At 46.8% G+C, this 20,000-nt stretch overlaps 1 protein-coding gene across 2 annotated transcripts in view; it reads left to right on the forward strand.

Moving 5' to 3' along the window:
* The window catches only part of pik3c2b (phosphatidylinositol-4-phosphate 3-kinase, catalytic subunit type 2 beta), a 35,021-nt gene that overhangs the window by 4,932 nt on the left and 10,089 nt on the right, over positions 1-20,000 (forward strand). For both annotated transcript variants that reach the window (XM_088071313.1, XM_088071307.1), the window contains exons 2-24: positions 1-398; positions 503-603; positions 1,753-1,913; positions 2,012-2,132; positions 2,591-2,702; positions 4,006-4,085; positions 4,932-4,995; positions 7,159-7,305; positions 7,553-7,586; positions 10,912-11,107; positions 11,211-11,333; positions 11,592-11,759; positions 12,507-12,621; positions 13,490-13,632; positions 14,484-14,672; positions 14,772-14,865; positions 15,043-15,137; positions 15,214-15,394; positions 17,819-17,926; positions 18,093-18,185; positions 18,291-18,420; positions 19,079-19,215; positions 19,485-19,654. The exon at positions 1-398 is cut by the window's left edge and continues 503 nt beyond it. In XM_088071313.1, the coding sequence (XP_087927439.1) occupies positions 1-398; positions 503-603; positions 1,753-1,913; positions 2,012-2,132; positions 2,591-2,702; positions 4,006-4,085; positions 4,932-4,995; positions 7,159-7,305; positions 7,553-7,586; positions 10,912-11,107; positions 11,211-11,333; positions 11,592-11,759; positions 12,507-12,621; positions 13,490-13,632; positions 14,484-14,672; positions 14,772-14,865; positions 15,043-15,137; positions 15,214-15,394; positions 17,819-17,926; positions 18,093-18,185; positions 18,291-18,420; positions 19,079-19,215; positions 19,485-19,654 (3,160 nt within the window). The remainder of the gene's footprint in view (positions 399-502; positions 604-1,752; positions 1,914-2,011; positions 2,133-2,590; positions 2,703-4,005; positions 4,086-4,931; positions 4,996-7,158; positions 7,306-7,552; positions 7,587-10,911; positions 11,108-11,210; positions 11,334-11,591; positions 11,760-12,506; positions 12,622-13,489; positions 13,633-14,483; positions 14,673-14,771; positions 14,866-15,042; positions 15,138-15,213; positions 15,395-17,818; positions 17,927-18,092; positions 18,186-18,290; positions 18,421-19,078; positions 19,216-19,484; positions 19,655-20,000) is intronic.

Genomic DNA, 20,000 nt, shown 5'->3' on the forward strand with positions numbered 1-20,000 from the left:
CTGGCCCCGGGTCAGGGTTTCTTCCTAAAGGCCTGCCGTCTCTTCCAGACGATGTCCCTCCGGCCATCCCCCCCAGGAACCCCATCCCCCCCCAGGCGGGCTCAGAGAACCCCTTCCTGCCCCCCCGAGGGCCTGCGGGGCCCCGCGATGTGAACCTGTTCACGCCGGACGTGGACCTGCCCAAAGTGACCTCAGCGGAGCTCAATTACGACAACATCAATGACTCGCTGTCCCGCCTCAACGGGGGCCGGCAAGGGCCCCGGGGCCGCAGGGCCAACGGAGACCAATCTGGGAAACCTGTGGCTCGCAGTAAGACCCTTCCCCCTCAGGTGCCCCCCCGCACCTACGTCCCCGTCCCCAAGAGCAACAAGAACCAGCGGCGAGTGTCTGCCGACCCGGTAAGACCCCGCCCCTTCACCTGGTCACCGTGACAACCAGCTACCTGCCTTATGCTGTCTCTCTGATGAGTGCTCTGATTGGGTGGCTGTGTGTGATGTCACAGGTGTCTCTGGGCTCCCGGATGAACGGCTTCGGATACGAACTCTTTCAGGTGTCCGAGGAAAGAGACGAGGAGGTGGCGGCTTTCTGTCACATGCTGGACGTGTGAGTCACACACACACACACACACACACACTCACACACATACACACACACTCACACACACACACACACACACACACACACACACACACACACACACACACACACACACACACACACACACACACACACACACTCACACACACACACACACACACACACACACACACACACACACACACACACACACACACACACACACACAACCACACACACACACACACACACACACACACACACACACACACACACACACACACACACACACACACACACACACACACACACACACACACACACACACACACACACACACACACCCACACACACACACACACACACACACACACACACACACACACACACACACACACACACACACACACACACACACACACACACACACACTCACACACACACACAACCACACAATCACACACACACACACACACACACACACACTCACACACACACACACACACACACACACACACACACACACACTCTCACGGCTTCAGGTTTTCTTTAAACATCTCAAACAGTTTTAAAGGAAAAATAATTACCAAAATTGTTTTTGTAAATATCGCCAAAAATGTTTAAACATGGAAAATGTTTTCTTTATAAATCACCCGAAAAGTTTAAAAGGAAAAACGTCAGAGCGACTTAAAAAGTGACCGAAGTTAAAGTGAAACGGTTTTCGGGCAGAGAGGAGACGATACGCAGCAAAGGGCTGCCGGTCGGAGTCAAACCTGCGGCTGCTACTTACCACGTAACTTCTGTCGACTCCGTGCGTCCAAACGTCGCCGCTGATTGGAACACACCGCGACCTCGCGCCACTGTCAGCATTTTAATGGATAAACAGCAGCTGTTGTTTGGGGGTCGAGCGGGCGGAGCCTCTGAACGTCAGTCACACTCCGGCGGCTCTCACGCTGCCCCCACGGGAGCGGAGCGTCATCACAACGGAAAAAATCGATTCCAGGATTTATGAACCGAGATTGAATTGGTAAAAAACATATTGTGATGCATTAATGATTCGATGTTTTTACCCAGCCCTCGTATGAGCCCGAATACCTCTGATGTCCCTGCGGCGTCCCCGTGTTGGTGACGGTCCTCTGTGTATGTGTATATGTGTGTGTGTGTGTGTGTGTGCAGCCTGCGCTCGGCGTACCCGAACAGCGAGCACTGCAGGAACTGCGGCTTCGTGTGGTCTCCTGCGGTCGGCGTGGAGGAGCTGCATCAGGGTCTGGGGGTCAGCGTGAAGGTCACCATCATCAGCGAGCACTTCAGAGAGCCGCTCACCTTCACCTGCGATGGTGAGACAGGAAGTGACCCTACACAGCGTGCTGCTGACCTGCACTTCAAAATACAAGTCCCAAAAGGTCACCGCTCTGTCTCTCTGTGTCCCTGTGAGGTTCGTCCACGGTGGACCTGCTGATCTACCAGACTCTGTGCTACGCTCAGGACGACCTGGACCACCTGGACGTGGACGAGTACCTGCTGAAGGTGGTTGGACACGACGAGTTCCTCAACAAGTGAGACTGTTTATTCATTCAGAGACGCTCCGCTGCTCGTCCTCTGTCCTCAGGTGTCTCTGGAGAGACACCCTTCAGAGTCTTTAGAGTGTGTGTGAGTGTGTGTGTGTGTGTGTGTGTGTGTGTGTGTGTGTGTGTGTGTGTGTGTGTGTGTGTGTGTGTGTGTGTGTGTGAGTGAGTGAGTGTGTGAGTGAGTGAGTGTGTGTGAGTGAGTGTGTGTGTGTGTGTGTGTGTGTGTGTGTGTGTGTGTGTGTGTGTGTTTCCTGTTGGTGGAAGTGTGTTTCAGGGTGATAAGCTGCAGCTGTGAGGAAGACTGAACTTCCTGCAGTCAAACAATAACTGAATAACTGTCTGTCTCTCTCTCTGTCTCTCTGTCTGTCTCTCCGTCTGTCTCTCTGTGTCTCTGTCTGTCTCTCTGTGTCTCTGTCCCTCTCTCTGTCCCTCTGTGTTTCTCTCAGCTCTCAGACTTTGGCTGGTCTCGAGTTTGTCCAACAGTGTCTGAAGTTTGACTGGGACGTCCGACTGTTTCTCACCAAGAGGTCGTCCATCAACACAGAGCTGTCTCGCACGGTCCGACACACACACACACACACACACACACACACACACACACACACACACACACACACACACACACAGAGGAAGGATTTAGTTTTGGTCCTTTCAGAATAAAAGCTGAAGGACAGTATGATTAATTATTATGATAAAACGTCAGAAACAGAAACATGCACTTTGAAGTTTGGCGTCTTTAACCCTTTAATGTCAACTTGCAGGTCAAACGCAGGTACTGCAGAGGCTCTCTGCTATTGGCTGATCTTCCTGTGATGTCACCACCTTACCTTACCTTACCTTTTTTTACCCTACTTACCTTACCTTACCTTACCTAACCCTACTTACCTTACCTTACCTTACCTTTTTTTACCCTGCTTACCTTACCTTACCCTACATACCTTACCTTACCTTACCTTACCTTACCTTAACTCACCCTACATACCTTACCTTATCTTACCTTAACCTACATACCTTACCTTACCTTACCTTACCTTACCTTACCCTACCTACCCTACCTTACCTTACCCTACATACCTTACCTTACCTTACCTTACCCTACCTACCCTACCTTACCTTACCCTACATACCTTACCTTACCTTAACTTACCCTACATACCTTACCTTACCTTAACCTACCCTACATACCCTACCTTATCTTATGGAAACACGTTTACGTTTCCCAAAACATGTTTGAAATCAAAACAAAAGATGTTTGAACAGGACGTTCGGATCCACCAGTGCAATATTTTAGTAATGTTAAAGCAGCAAGTTTTCTTTTCTTTTCTTTTTCTGCTTTGAAAACATTCTCCCTTTGTTCTCATGTAACATTGTGGGAATGTTTTATAAAGGACATTGTCTGAACTGTCACCTCTCACGTCAGCAAGACATCTTTAAGTCAAGTCGAGTCAAGTCAGTTTTATTTATAGAGCCCATTATCACAAAACATGGTTTGCCTCAGAGGGCTTTACAGCGTACGACATCCCTCTGCCCTCAGACCCTCACATCACCCGAGGACAAACTCCCCAAAAAGAACCCCTGTAACGGGGAAAAAAAAGAGGAAGAAACCTCAGGAGGTTAGAGTGTTGCAGCTCAAACGTTACGTTAGTCAGCACATAAAGTAACATTATAGAAATGACAAACATCCTTAAAATGTCTCTTGAACATTAAATTATAATGTTTTCTTTAAAACATTATTACAACATGTAGGGAACGTTAGCCAGTGTCGTGGGAACGTTCCCTGCTGGATGGGTGACATGGCGTTTAAAGTAAACGTGTGTTTGTAGAGAAATGTCAACGACTTTGTTTTGTCTTTTAACTGCAGAAGGAGGACGATGAGACAATGTCTACCATGAACCACAGCATCCTGCTGCAGGAGCGTCCAATCAAACAGACCGTCACCAGGTGAGAGGCGGGGCCTAACTACCACGGGTCCTGACGCCACCATTTCATCACGCTCAGCACAAACCAGCTCAGTCAGCAAGTCTCAAACAGACAGACAACATCCACACGTCTGTCTCTGATGTCCACACGTCTGTCTCTGATGTCCACACGTCTGTCTCTAATGTCCACACGTCTGTCTCTAATGTCCACACGTCTGTCTCTAATGTCCACACGTCTGGCTCTAATGTCCACATGTCTGTATCTAATGTTCACGTCTGTCTCTAACGTCTACATGTCTGTCTCTGATGTCCACATGACTGTATCTAATGTCTACATGTCTGTCTCTAATGTCCACACGTCTGTCTCTGATGTCCACGTCTGTCTCTGATGTCCACATGTCTCTATGTAATGTTCAAATGTCTGTCTCTGATGTCCACACGTCTGTCTCTGATGTCCACATGTCTGTCTCTAATGTCCACATGTCTGTCTCTAATGTCCACGTCTGTCTCTGATGTCCACATGTCTGTCTCTAATGTCCACATGTCTCTATGTAATGTTTAAATGTCTGTCTCTAATGTCCACGTCTGTATCTAATGTCCACATGTCTGTCTCTAATGTCCACATGTCTCTATGTAATGTTCAAATGTCTGTCTCTAATGTCCACGTCTGTATCTAATGTTCACGTCTGTCTCTAATGTCCACATGTCTGTCTCTAACGTCCACATGTCTGTCTCTAACGTCCACATGTCTGTCTCTAATGTCCACATGTCTCTATGTAATGTTCAAATGTCTGTCTCTGATGTTCATGTCTGTCTCTGATGTCCACATGTCTGTATCTAATGTCCACATGTCTGTCTCTATCATTAGGGAGGCTCTGACTCTGCTGTTGGACACTTTTCATAACGAAGCCGAGTCCTTCCTGCTGTCAGAGGTAACACAGACACAGACACACACACACACACACACACACACACACACACACACACACACACACACACACACACACGCACACTTCCTACGGAAACTTAAGAAGGCTAAATTCCAGATTAAGATCCTGGTTAACTTCTACAGAGGAGCAACAGAAATCATACTGACTGGAAACATCACAAACTGGCACGGTCCGTGCACGGCCCAGGACAGGAAGCTCCACAGCGGGAGATTAAAACTGCCCAGAGCATTACTGGTTCCCATCTACAGAGCATCACTGGTTCCCATCTACAGAGCATCACTGGTTCCCATCTACAGAGCATCACTGGTTCCCATCTACAGAGCATCACTGGTTCCCATCTACAGAGCATCACTGGTTCCCATCTACAGAGCATCAGTGTCCTCGGTGAAGTGGGGTGTCTGCAGAGCCCGAAGGACACTGAAAGACAGCAGCCACCTCAGACACCGTCTGTGTCCAAATTCAGGGTCGTAGGATCCAGCCTACGCGGTCTTCGGAGGTGACTATGAAGACCGCATCAACAGTTGTTAAACAGGATGGTCTAGCCTTTGGAGGATTTCCTGGTTGCGTCACTAGATGTTCCCGTCCTTAACCCCACATCACAAAGGATTTCTGCTGCCAGAGAGACAGAGAGACGAGGAAGTACTGAAACAATCGAGAGAAATAAATGATGGAGCCAAAACTGCTGCTTTTATTTTTTTACTTATATTTTTGGAGGAAGGGAAGCTCCTCTGTGGGCGTCGGCAGCTGATTTATCTCCGGGCAGCAGAGCCTCACTCAGTGGGTGGAGCTCTCCTTCGCTCAGTGGGTGGGGCTCTCCTTCGCTCAGTGGGTGGGGCTCTCCTTCGCTCAGTGGGTGGGGCTCTCCTTCGCTCAGTGGGCGGGGCTCTCCCTCGCTCAGTGGGCGGAGCTCTCCTCTGCTGCAGGCAGCACAGCGGGGCTACATTCCCATAGCTAGTATGCTAGGTGGCCACGTGTTAGCATTACTAACGTCACGTATTATGAATGAATTTATGAGATTTTAATGTCCCTCTAAGTTTAACATATCTGGCGTTTCAAATGAGTAAAAACCCACATTAAGTTAAATCAACGCTCCGATCTCCGCTCTGTGCCGCCATTATGACAATTATTTTTGAAGATTGCGGGCGCGCAAGGAATCTTGGGAAATAGAAGGCCATGAAGGATAGTAGCGATGTGTCCTCCAAACAGAGGGAGAAGAAGGACGCATTTTTGGGCTGCATAAGAAGGAGAATTCGAATTCGGACAGCCTTCACACAGTGTTGTGATGCAATCAGCCTTCGAATGCAGCCTCCGAAAGATGCGGACCCTGAACTGGGACACAGCTGGACTCTGTTCACCCCGCTGCATTCTGGGAAAAGACGCAGAAGTATCTGCTGCCGAACCACCAGACTACAGAGCAGCTTCTGTCCCTGGAGACTCCTCAACTCAATTCAACGCCAAAAAGATGGAGCAGGATTAAGGGTCAACTTAAAACTTCATTTCTTCTTATAAAGTTACCTTGTACACACACACACACACACAGACACACACACACACAAACACACACACAGACACACACACACACACACACACACACACACACACACACACACACACACACACACACACACACACACACACACAGACACACACACACACAAACACACACACAGACACACACACACACACACACACACACACACACACACACACACACACACACACACACACACACAGACACACACAAACACACACACACCTACAGCTGTACTTGTGAGGACACAAAGTTTTTCCTTCTAATAATACTAGAGACAAACCTGTGGGTCTCAGCAGGTCGTCTCTTTAGAAGTATTAGGGGACAAATGTGTCTTTAACAAAATTTAATTATTTACTAATTTAGTAAACACAAACAAAAACAAACTCTCAAAGTCAAAAATCTGAAATCTGAAGCAGAAAAAATCTTCAGACGATAATGTGAACTGACAAAATTAGACTTTTGTCTTTTCATGAGCTGATGGCCAGACATAATGTCCCCAGTTTCCAAAAATGTCCTCACTTTCCAAAATGTCCTCACTTTCTCCAAAATGTCCTCACTTTCCAAAATGTCCTCACTTTCTCCAAAATGTCCTTTCCTGTCTGTCTTTGCAGGTGGAGCTGCCGCTGCACGTTGAGCGTCTCGTCCAATCAGTGAAGGCGCTCTGCAGCTCGTTAGCTGCCGTGGAGACGCCTGACGTGACCTCCGCCCTCAACCAGCTCCCAGCATGCCCCTGTCGTCTGCAGCCCAAAGTCCTCAAGGTGAGGGATGCAGACTGTGTCCTCCAAATATCACAGCAAGGCCTGTCCCAGACAGACAGGGACAGATAGACGGACAGACACACAGACAGACACAGACAGACACACAACAGACACAAAGAAAGACAAACAGACAGAAAGACAGATGGACACACAGACAGACAGAAGGACAGACAGGACATTTTTGAAAACATCACGTGTTGTTGACCTCTCTTCTTCTTCTTGTGACTCTGTGTGTCTGTCCTCCCAGGACGCTTCAGTGCTGGCTGTCAGAGAGAACAGAGGTACACACTGACATCATCAACACAAACATGTCAACAACATCCCAACAACATGCTAACAACATGACAAAAACATGTCAACAGCATCCCAACATGTCAACAACATGCCAACAACATGTCAACAACATGCTAACAACATGCCAACACCATGCCAACAACATGCCAACAACATGTCAACAACATGACAAAAACATGTCAACAACATGCCAACAACATGCTAACAACATGCCAACACCATGCCAACAACATGTCAACAACATGACAAAAACATGTCAACAACATCCCAACAACATGCTAACAACATGACAAAAATGTGTCAACAGCATCCCAACATGTCAACAACATCCCAACAACATGACAAAAATGTGTCAACAGCATCCCAACATGTCAACAACATCCCAACAACATGTCAACAACATGCCAACAACATGTCAACAACATGCCAACAACATGCTAACATGTCAACATGACAAAAATGTGTCAACAACATCCCAACATGTCAACAACATGCCAATAACATGTTAACAACATGCTAACAACATGCCAACAACATGTCAACAACAAGACAAAAACATGTCAACAGCATCCCAACATGTCAACAACATGCCAACAACATGTCAACAACATGCTAACAACATGCCAACACCATGCCAACAACATGTCAACAACATGTCAACAACATGCCAACAACATGTCAACAACATGCTAACAACATGCCAACACCATGCCAACAACATGTCAACAACATGACAAAAACATGTCAACAACATGACAAAAACATGTCAACAACATGCCAACAACATACTAACAACATGTCAACAACATGACAAAATATGTCAACAACATCCCAACATGTCAACAACATCCCAACAACATGTCAACAACATGCCAACAACATGTCAACAACATGCTAACATGTCAACATGACAAAAATGTGTCAACAACATCCCAACATGTCAACAACATGCCAATAACATGTTAACAACATGCTAACAACATGCCAACAACATGTCAACAACAAGACAAAAACATGTAAACAACTTGCCAACAACATGTCAACAACAGGAAAAAACATGTCAACGACATGTCAACAACATGACAAAATGTGTCAACATGTCAACAACATGCTTACAACATGCCAACAACATGTCAACAACATGACAAAAACATGTCAACAACATGCCAACAACATGCTAACAACATGCCAACACCATGCCAACAACATGCTAACAACATGTCAACAACATGACAAAAATGTGTCAACATGTCAACAACATGCTAACAGCATGACAAAAACATGCCAACAACATGTCAACAACATGACAAAATTTGTCAACAACATCCCAACAACATGTCAACAGGACAAAAACATGTCAACAACATGCCAACATGTCAACAACATGCCAACATGTCAACAACATGACAAAATTTGTCAACAACATCCCAACAACATGTCAACAGGACAAAAACATGTCAACAACATGCCAACATGTCAACAACATGACAAAATGTGTCAACAACATGCCAACAATATGTCAACAACATGACAAAAATGTGTCAACAACATCCCAACATGTCAACAACATGCCAACAAGTCAACAACATGTCAACAACATGACAAAAACATGTCAACAACATGCCAACAACATGTCAACAACAGGACAAAAACATGTCAACAACATGCCAACAACATAGATAGATAGATAGATAGATAGAGAGATAGATAGATAGATAGATATACTTTATTGATCTCAAAACTGAGAAATTGGGGTGTAGCAGCGCCATACAGTAAGAACAAAGAGAATAAAGAGCAAACAATATTAATAGAATATAAAAGGAATACGCTTAAAAAAACTAAAAACTAAGAGACTATACATATATACATATATACAAGTGTAAAGTGCAGAGTGACTGCAGTTGCAGAGGTACAGTAAGCAAAATTTGACCGGAATATAAGACAACCGACAGTATCTGAATAAATAACATAAATGACATGGAGCTCAGAGCAGAGTTTAAGGAGCAGACAGAGGTGAGTTATTGTACAGGTGGATGGCTCGTGGCAGGAAAGATTTCCTGTATCTGTCCTTTCGACAGCGAAACTGAATCAGTCTGTTGGAGAAGGTGCTCCGCTGTCGGTCCAGTGTGCGGTGGAGGGGGTGCTCAGCACTGTTCGTGATGGCGAGCAGTTTTTTAAGTGTCCTCCTCTCCACCACCGTCTCCACGGTCTCCAGCCTGAAACCCACCACAGAGCCAGCTTTCCTAATGATTTTATTAAGTCTGTTGGTGACACTGGCTCTGATGCTGCTACCCCAACAAACAGCAGCGAAGAAGACGGCACTGGAGACAACAGACTGGTAGAAGATCTCCAACATCTTGCTGCACACGTTGAAGGATCGTAGCTTCCTCAGGAAGTAGAGTCTGCTCATCCCCTTCTTGTACACAGCGTCGGTGTTAGATTTCCAGTCCGGTCTGTTGTCGATCACCACACCCAGATATTTGTAGGCCTCCACCTCCTCCACAGTCTCCCCCCGGATCTGTAAAGGCTGTGAAGACGTCCTCTTCTTCCTGAAGTCGATCACCATCTCTCTGGTCTTGTTAACATTCAGCCTCAGGTGATTATGTTCAGACCACTCCACAAAGTTGTCCACCAGAGACCTGTACTCCCCCTCCTCTCCCTCTCTTATACACCAAAAACATGTCAACAACATGCCAACATGTCAACAACATGACAAAAACATGTCAACAACATGTCAACAACATGCCAACAACATGTCAACAACATGACAAAAACATGTCAACAATATGTCAAGAACATGCCAACAACATGTCAACAACATGCCAACAACATGTCAACAACATGACAAAAACATGTCAACAATATGTCAAGAACATGCCAACAACATGTCAACAACATGCCAACAACATGTCAACAACATGACAAAAACATGTCAACAATATGTCAAGAACATGCCAACAACATGTCAACAACATGCCAACAACATGTCAACAACATGACAAAAACATGTCAACAACAGGACAAAAACATGTCAACAACATGCCAACAACATGTCAACAACATGCCAACAACATGCCAACAACATGTCAACAACGTGACAAAAACGTGTCAACAACATGTCAACAACAGGACAAAAACATGTCAACAACATGCCAACAACATGCCAACAACATGCCAACAACATGTCAACAACATGACAAAAACATGTCAACAACATCCCAACAACATGCTAACAACATGCCAACAACATGTCAACAACAGGACAAAAACACGTCATTAGTCCTAACATGGCACGTGGTGTTTTTCTCACAGAGAAAGTGGTGGAGAGGTTGACGGCGGCCATCTTGGACCTGGTGGAGCTGTACTGCAGCACGTTCAACGCCAACTTCCACCCGACGGCGCCGAGCCGCAGCAGTACGGCACCGGTGCAGGAGGCAGGCCTCGTCACCAACGTGCTCTCCTTTAACATTTATGCTGCGCACCGCATCCCCATCACCTGGGCCGCCAGGTACACATACACACACACACACACACACACACACACAACCACACACACCGTGGTTTGACATCATCCTGACATCATGTCCTTGTCCTGCTCTCTGATTGGTCAGTTACGAGGGTTTCTTCCTGTCCTGCTCTCTGACTCATGGAGGGGCGGAGCTCTGCGCGCCGCAGCACACCAGCAAGCAGTCAGTCAGCAAATACCTGTTCCACCTGGTGGTGTGGGACCAGAGGTTTGTCCTGATGTCCCCTGACTGTGTCCCCCAGTCTGTGTCCACCTGTCTGTGTCCCCCTGTCTGTGTCCCCCTGACTGTGTCCCCCAGTCTGTGTCCCCCTGTCTGTGTCCCCCAGTCTGTGTCCACCTGTGGGACAGAGAGACACTCTGATTAGGTTCTTTAGGTTTAAATAAACAACATACTGTTGGACTCTTCCTCACATTTGTCTCTCTGTCTGTCCCCGTGTCTCTCTGTCTGTCCCCCGTGTCTCTGCAGGGTGTGTTTCCCAGTGCAGATCAACCAGCTGCCCAGAGAGTCCCAGCTGACGGTGACGCTGTATGCCAGCTGTCTGCCGCCGCCGGGCGGCGCAGAGGACAAGGGGAAGCAGCGGCGCAGCGTGGAGGCTCTGGGCTGGGTCACCATGCCGCTCTTCAACTTCAGACAGTGAGTCACGTGACTTCCTCCCTGTGACATCACCGCTGTTTGTGATGTCACAGGGTTTTAAATCCAGTATCGTGCTGTGTTCACGTGATGTCACGACTTTCCCGCCAAAAAACAGCTCAGAGATAAATTTATAGCACGAGTCACCAATGTGACGTCATAGATGCAGAAACATGGCGGCAGAAGTGAATGTTTGGTCAACAGGAAGAAACTTTTAATTAATTCACATTAAATATTAATTTTAGCTCACATGTGAAGTGTAACATGTTATTAATGAGAACTGCTGAGACTAAATATATCCGAAATATAATATCTAACATATATATAAAAAATAACTCAAATATAAAAATAAAGTGTGAACAGCTCATCTTCTCTGCAGCTTCATGTCGTTCCACTTTATCAAAACTCATCAAACAGCTCAGAAACTACGACCTTCAGACGGCACCTGAATGCAGCATCAGCCGATGATGTCACTTCCCCCACAGCAGGAAGTGTGTGGACTAACTGTGTGTGTGTGTGTGTGTGTGTGTGTCTGTGTGTGTGTGTGTGTGTGTGTGTGTGTGCGTGTGTCTGTGCGTGTGTCTGTGCGTGTGTCTGTGTGTGTGTGTCTGTGTGTGTGTGCGTGTGTTTGTGCGTGTCTGTGTCTGTGTGTGTGTGCGTGTGTTTGTGCGTGTGTCTGTGACTGTTTGTCTGTGTGTGTGTGTGTGTGTGTGTGTGTGTCTGTGTGTGTGTGTGTGTGTGTGTGTGCAGCGTCCTGACGTGTGGTAGGAAGTTACTTGGTCTGTGGCCTTCAGCTCCGGGGAGAAGTGGAAACGCCCGGACGAGCTCGCCAAACTTCAGCCAACCAGACAGCGTGATCCTGCAGGTGAGACAGGAAGTCTCACTCTGTCTGTTCAAGATATATATATATATATATATATATATATATATGTGTGTATATACACATATATATATATATATATATATATATATAAAACATATAAAACATCTGGGGGAAAAGCAGTCAGAAACGTGGCAAGAAATGTCTCAGATATTGCTCAAAAAAATGTGAATGGTGAAAATAACCTTAAATCTAGCTTTAAAAAGAGACATAAAACTACCAGAATTTTTTTTTAAACTAGGAAAGATTATCAATAAAACATATTTAATATAATTATATATTTAAAATTAGGTTAAATAGAAATAAAAAAATATTATTATTATTATTGTTATTGTTTACATCTATCATTTCTATTTTATTTTATTACTGTTTTTTTAGGTCAGTCCCTGTTTTTGTTTTATATTTTTTGTTCTCATTTGATTAAATTTTCTGGTTGATTTTTACTAAGTTCCTGCTAATTTTAACATGATTTGGGGCGTCGGTGGCTGAGTGGATGAAGCAGTGCTTCATAAATAAAGACAGTGTCCTCACTGCAGCAGGCTCGGGTTCGACTCCCGCTCAGGTCCTTTGCTGCATGTCTCCGCTGTCTCTCCCCCTTTCAGGCTGTTGATCTGTCCTCTCTAATAAAGTCATTTTTTAAATGTATAATATATATTCTGTATATATATGTACAATGACTTTTTATATCTTAACTTAATTATATAAAAATATGTTATCTCTGTCTGTCTCTGTGTCCCTCTATGTCTCTGTCTGTCTCTGTGTCCCTCTATGTCTCTATCTGTCTCTGTGTCCCTCTATGTCTCTATCTGTCTCTGTGTCCCTCTATGTCTCTGTCTGTCTTTGTGTCCTTAAGGTGGACTTCCCGACTTCATCCTTCGAGGTGCAGTTCAGCACTCCTCCTCCGGCAGACTTCTGTCCTCAGTACGACTTCTCCAGACTGGACACCATAAGTCAGATCCAGTTGCAGGACGTCCTCCACAAGAAGGCCGTCTTCTGGTCAGAGACAACCCCCCACCCACCCACCCACACACACACACACACACACACACACACACTGCTGGACTGTTGGTTTTTGGGGTAAAAATGTCAACTGAGATGTGAGGACAGATGATGGAGGGACATTTTTAATATAAAGTGTTCTTACACGAGAAATGTGGGTCAGTTGGTCCCCCTCGTGTCTCTTTCCTGTCCTCAGAGGGACATCTCTGTCCTCTGCAGGATTAACCCTGATAAAGTGTTTCTCTGCAGCTGCAGTCTGTATGAAGAATAAATTCAGTTTCAGTGACAGTTTGCAGCAGCTGTGTGAGCGTCAGATGCTCCTGAGTCTGTGCAGACGGACAGAGGACAGAGGACAGAAGACAGAAGATGAATGTGTCTTAGATTTAATGCTGTGGCGCTGAACCTGCAGACAGCTGCATCACAACATGTGAACATCACCTCTAAAAACTGCAGACTGGGTTTTATTTTGAGTGCTGCACGTGACATTATTCATGGACCAACATTAGCAGATGGACCGAATGGGTCGTCCCAATCTGTCTTTGGACATCCCCGTCTGTCTCTTGTATTAAACAGCTCACACCAAAACATGAATTACTTCGATGAAGTACTACAAAACAAGTTTACTTTGCATGCAATGAGACCAAATTTAGTTCAGTTTCTGCATGTCTTCACGGTGTCTTTACAGTGTCTTCACAATGTCCTTACAGTGTCTTCACAGTGACTTCACAGTGTCTCACGGTGTCTCTGTTTGTCTCACAGTGTCTCACAGTGTCTCACGGTGTCTCTGTGTGTCCCTGTGTGTCTCACAGTGTTTCACAGTGTCTCTGTATGTCCCTGTGTCTCTGCAGGTTGACGGTGGAGGACAGGCGACTCCTGTGGGAGAAGAAGGCGTTCTGTCAGGCGGAGAGCGCGGCGCTGCCTCTGGTCCTGGCCAGCGCCCCCTGCTGGGAGTGGGCCTGCCTGCCAGACATCTACGCCCTGCTGAGACAGTGGGCCTGCCCGGGACACCTGGACGCCCTGGGACTCCTCCACGCCTCGTACGTCCGCCGCGCTCCGACATCATCGCCCCGGTAACCTCGATGACATCATCACCATGGTAACCAGAGTGACCCGATGGTGTCCTGTGTGTCTTCCAGGTTCCCAGACCAGGAGCTGAGGAGGACGGCGGTCCAGTGGATGGGCTCCATCTCAGACCCCGAGCTGCTGGACTTCCTGCCTCAGCTCGTCCAGGTCACATGACCTCCGAATTTTATGTTGGCAGCGGCAGAAAGAGAATATTGTTTTATTTCGTCCTAAAATAACCTGCAGGGGGAGCCACTGTCTCAGTGATGGAGCAGCACCCCACGGACAGAGGCGGCGTCCTCGCCGCAGCGAGACTCATACTGTGTGTGTGTGTGTGTGTCTCAGGCGCTGAAGTACGAGTGTTACCTGGACAGCTCTCTGGTTCGTTTCCTACTGCGGAGAGCCATCGGAGATGTCCGCATCGCCCACTACCTCTTCTGGTCAGCTGATCCCTTTTGTTTATTAGAGTCAGAATTAGTTAATCCAGGTTTAATGTGGACTGTGTCCGTCCCTCAGGCTGCTGAAGGACAACCTGCAGGACAGCCAGTTCAGCGCTCGGTATCAGCACCTGCTGGCCGCTCTGCTCTGCTGCGTCGGTCGCGGTCTCCGTGAAGAGTTCGACCGTCAGTGCTGGCTCGTCTCGGTGCTCGCCAAGGTGGCTCACAAAGTCCGGGACACCTCGCCGTCCAGCAGACAGGTGAGGGGACGGAGTATTTGTGATAGAAAACATAATTTGATTTTGAAAAGTGCATTTTGTGCGCACAGCGATGTGTGTGTGTGTGTGTGTGTGTGTGTGTGTGTGTGTGTGTGTGAGAGATATTAAAGCGGCTCTGAAGGGGTTAAGTCAAGTCAAGTCAAGTCAGTTTTACTTATAGAGCCCATTATCACAAAACATGGTTTGCCTCAGAGGGCTTTACAGTGTACGACATCCCTCTGCCCTCAGACCCTCACATCACAGAGGAAAAACTCCCCAAAAAGAACCCCTGTAACGGGGAAAAAAAAGAGGAAGAAACCTCAGGAAGAGCGGTAGAGGATAGTGAGGGATCCCTCTTCCAGGACGGACAGACGAGCAATAGATGTCGTAAATAGCAAATGAAATACAATCATGGCAAAAAAGGAAAGAGAAAGAGAGGGGGGGAGAGGGGGGAGAGAGGAGGAGGGAGGGGGGGCACAGCAATAATAGAAACAGATGCATGTCATATTACAATAATGGTAGGTGTGAAATTAGTAATTGCTCTCTATGATGATGTTGAGGGAGATGATAACAGTCTCATGCATATGTGAAAGGGAGTTGTCCAAAGGCAAGATCACAGCATCGGCGCAACCAGGACCAGACCACAATCAGGGCGAGCGAGGGGCACAGAATCAGTACAGCCACAGCACGAGCACAACCAAAGGCAGGGTCGCGGCATCAGCACAGCTATCACCACGGTCAGGCACAGTCAAGGTTACGGCCAGGATCCAGGGAAACTAGGAAACAAGGGAGCAGGAACGCTCCCGAGAGGAAACAGGATTAGCGTAGTGCAGTTCAACAGACCCAGGCTCTGTAATCGCGAGCCCCAGGTAGTGAGAGTACCACATGGCTATCACAGAGCTAAGCTAAGCTTGCACATGGCAATGCAGTAAACAGACATGCATGATTTCTGATGGCGGCATTGAGAGAAGGAAAGGAGCTCAGCGTATCAGGGGAAGTCCCCCGGCAGGTTAAACCTATGTCAGCCTAACTATGGGCTGGTCCAGGCAGCCTGAGCCAGCCCTGATTATAAGCTTTATCAAAGAGGAAGGTCTTAAGTCTACCCTTAAAAGTTGAAACGGTGTCTGCCTCCCTGACCGAAAATGGAAGATGGTTCCATAGGTGAGGAGCATGGTAGCTGAAGGCTCTGGTTCCTAACCTAATTTTGGAAATTTTGGGAACCACAAGTAACCCTGCGTTTTCAGAGCGCAGTGATCTTGAGGGTTGGTAAGGAACTATGAGCTGTGACAGATAGGATGGAGCCTGAACATTTAGAGCTTTGTAAGTAAGGAGGAGGATTTTAAATTCATTCCTGGATTTCACAGGGAGCCAGTGCAGAGAAGCTAAAACAGGAGAAATATGATCCCTTTTCTTGCTTCCCGTTAAAACACGAGCAGCAGCGTTCTGCACCAGTTGGAGAGACCTAAGAGATTTGTTGGGGCAACCAAATAATAGGGAGTTACAGTAATCCAGCCTAGAGGTGACAAATGCATGTACTAATTTTTCAGCATCTGTTTGGGATAGGATATGTCTAATTTTTGCGATGTTACGCAAGTGAAAGAAAGCCGTCCTTGAAGTTTGTTTTATATGGGAGGCAAAGGATAAATCCTGGTCAAATAAAACTCCGAGGTTCCTTACAGTTGTGCTAGAGGCCAAGGTAATGCCATCTAGAGAAATTAAATTGTTGGAAAAGGAGCTTCTGAGGTGTTTTGGGCCAAGAACAATAACTTCAGTTTTGTCTGAATTCAACATCAGGAAATTACGGCTCATCCAGGCTTTTACATCCTTAAGATATGTTTGAAGTCTAGATAGCTGATCAGTTTCATCTGGTTTCATAGATAGATATAATTGCGTATCATCAGCATAACAATGGAAATTTAAGGAATGTTTTCTAATTATGTTGCCTAGAGGAAGCATATATAAAGTGAAAAGGATTGGTCCAAGCACCGAACCTTGTGGCACTCCAAAGCAGACCTTTGTATGTGCAGAGGGTTGATCATTGATGTGAACAAATTGGGAACGATCTGATAAGTATGACTTAAACCAGGCTAGTGACGTTCCTTTAAGGCCAATTGAGGTTTCAAGTCTGTGCAGTAAGATTTGATGGTCAATGGTGTCAAATGCAGCACTGAGATCTAATAGGATTAAAACAGAGATCAGACCCGTGTCAGAAGCGATAAATAAGTCGTTATTAATTTTTACTAGTGCCGTCTCTGTGCTATGATGAACTCTGAAGCCTGATTGAAAGTCCTCATATGATGTTAAAGTTGTTAAAGTTCAACAGTTCAGGATCAGTCCAGCAGAGAGCAGCACCGACCAAAGACACACCACTCTGCTCAACCTGTGTGTGTGTGTGTGTGTGTGTGTGTGTGTGTGTGTGTGTTGCAGTGTGTCCTCAGGGAGGGTCTGGAGGAGATGAAGCAGTTTTTCTCAGTCAACAGCAGCTGCAGACTTCCTCTGAACCCGGCGCTGCTCGTCACAGGAATCAACATCCAGGTACACACACACACACACACGTCCTCAGGTGTTTCAGGCTCAGGTGTGTCCATGATGATCTGAGCAGCGGCTGTTCAGGTTTCTGTCTCTGATCCAGACGTTGGGACAGACAGATTTAAATTTTGTCTCTTATTCAATAAAAGTCTTCGTTGTCTGTCTTTTCTAGTCATGTTCCTTCTTCAACTCCAACGCTGTCCCTCTCAAACTGTCCTTCCAAAACCTGGACCCTCTGGGAGACAACGTCAATGTCATCTTCAAGGTGAGACATCTTTCCTGCTCTTACCTGAAACTCTAACTGCACACACCACACCACCGATGGCCTTGCCTGGGGGACAGGTGTGTGACCTCTGATGTCTCTGTCCAGTCAGGGGACGACCTGCGGCAGGACATGCTGACTCTGCAGGTGATCCGGATCATGAACAAGATCTGGATCCAGGAGGGTCTGGACATGAGGATGGTCATCTTCAAATGTTTCTCCACTGGCAGAGGACGAGGTGAGGACACACTACAGGTGTCCACCTGGAAGACAGGTGGGAGGACAGGTATATACCTTGACAAGAGGGGAGATGTTACCTGTCCTCAGGTGTGATTTACAGGTGTGATGTTACCTGTCCTCAGGTGTGATTGACAGGCGTGATGTTACCTGTCCTCAGGTGTGATTGACAGGTGTGATGTTACCTGTCCTCAGGTGTGATGTAACCTGTCCTTAGGTGTGATTGACATGTGTGATGTTACCTGTCCTCAGGTGTGATTGACAGGTGTGAAGTAACCTGTCCTCAGGTGTGATTGACAGGTGTGATGTTACCTGTCCTCAGGTGTGATGTAACCTGTCCTCAGGTGTGATTGACAGGCGTGAAATAACCTGTCCTCAGGTGTGATTGACAGGCGTGATGTAACCTGTCCTCAGGTGTGATTGACAGGCGTGATGTAACCTGTCCTCAGGTGTGATTGACAGGCGTGAAGTAACCTGTCCTCAGGTGTGATTGACAGGCGTGATGTTACCTGTCCTCAGGTGTGATTGACAGGCGTGATGTTACCTGTCCTCAGGTGTGATTGACAGGTGTGAAGTAACCTGTCCTCAGGTGTGATTGACAGGTGTGATGTTACCTGTCCTCAGGTGTGATTGACAGGTGTGATGTTACCTGTCCTCAGGTATGGTGGAGATGATTCCTCAGGCAGACACTCTGAGGAAGATCCAGGTGGAACACGGAGTCACCGGCTCCTTTAAAGATCGACCGCTGGCTGACTGGCTGCAGAAACACAACCCGACTGACGAGCAGTACGACAAGGTACACACACACCTGAACACAACACCTGCATACAACACCTGTATGCACACACACCTGCACACATAACTGCACACACACCTGTACACACAACTACACACACACACACACACACACACACACATCTGTACACACACCTGTACACACACACACACACACACACCTGTACACACACCTGTAAGTTCCTCACAGATCCTGGTTCTTGTGGTATGTATTGATTATTGATAATTATTGATTATTGATTGATGGTTGACCTCTGGCGGTGTGTTCAGGCGGTGGAGAACTTCATCTACTCGTGCGCCGGCTGCTGTGTGGCGACCTACATCCTGGGAATCTGCGACCGCCACAACGACAACATCATGCTGAAGACCAGCGGCCACATGTTCCACATTGACTTCGGGAAGTTCCTTGGACACGCGCAGATGTTCGGGAACATCAAACGGTGAGTCTGACGCGTGTCGATGACACGGCAGGGTAACAGGGGAGGGATGGTGAAATGCATCGTGGGAGCTGTAGTTGACTTGATGTCCACTTGGTTCTGTTACGACTTTAAATTTGATCAGAGGAGCAGATTTATGCGACAAAGCTGTTTCTTCACAAACTGTGACTCAGCAACACGAGAGCACGAGCAGACGTGACGCTGTCACAGGTGAAATAAAAACCTGGAAAAGTTCTGGAAAAAAATGGATTGGTAAAACTGTGTGTGAGCCCTGATGTGAGTATTGTGTGTGTATCTGATGATTGTGTGTGTATCCGTGAGTATTGTGTGTGTATGTGTGTGTATCTGA

Source organism: Plectropomus leopardus, chromosome 2, assembly GCF_026936395.1.
Source record: "Plectropomus leopardus strain MGB_pleo_1.0 chromosome 2, ASM2693639v1, whole genome shotgun sequence".
NCBI classification, from domain to species: Eukaryota; Metazoa; Chordata; class Actinopteri; order Perciformes; family Serranidae; genus Plectropomus; species Plectropomus leopardus.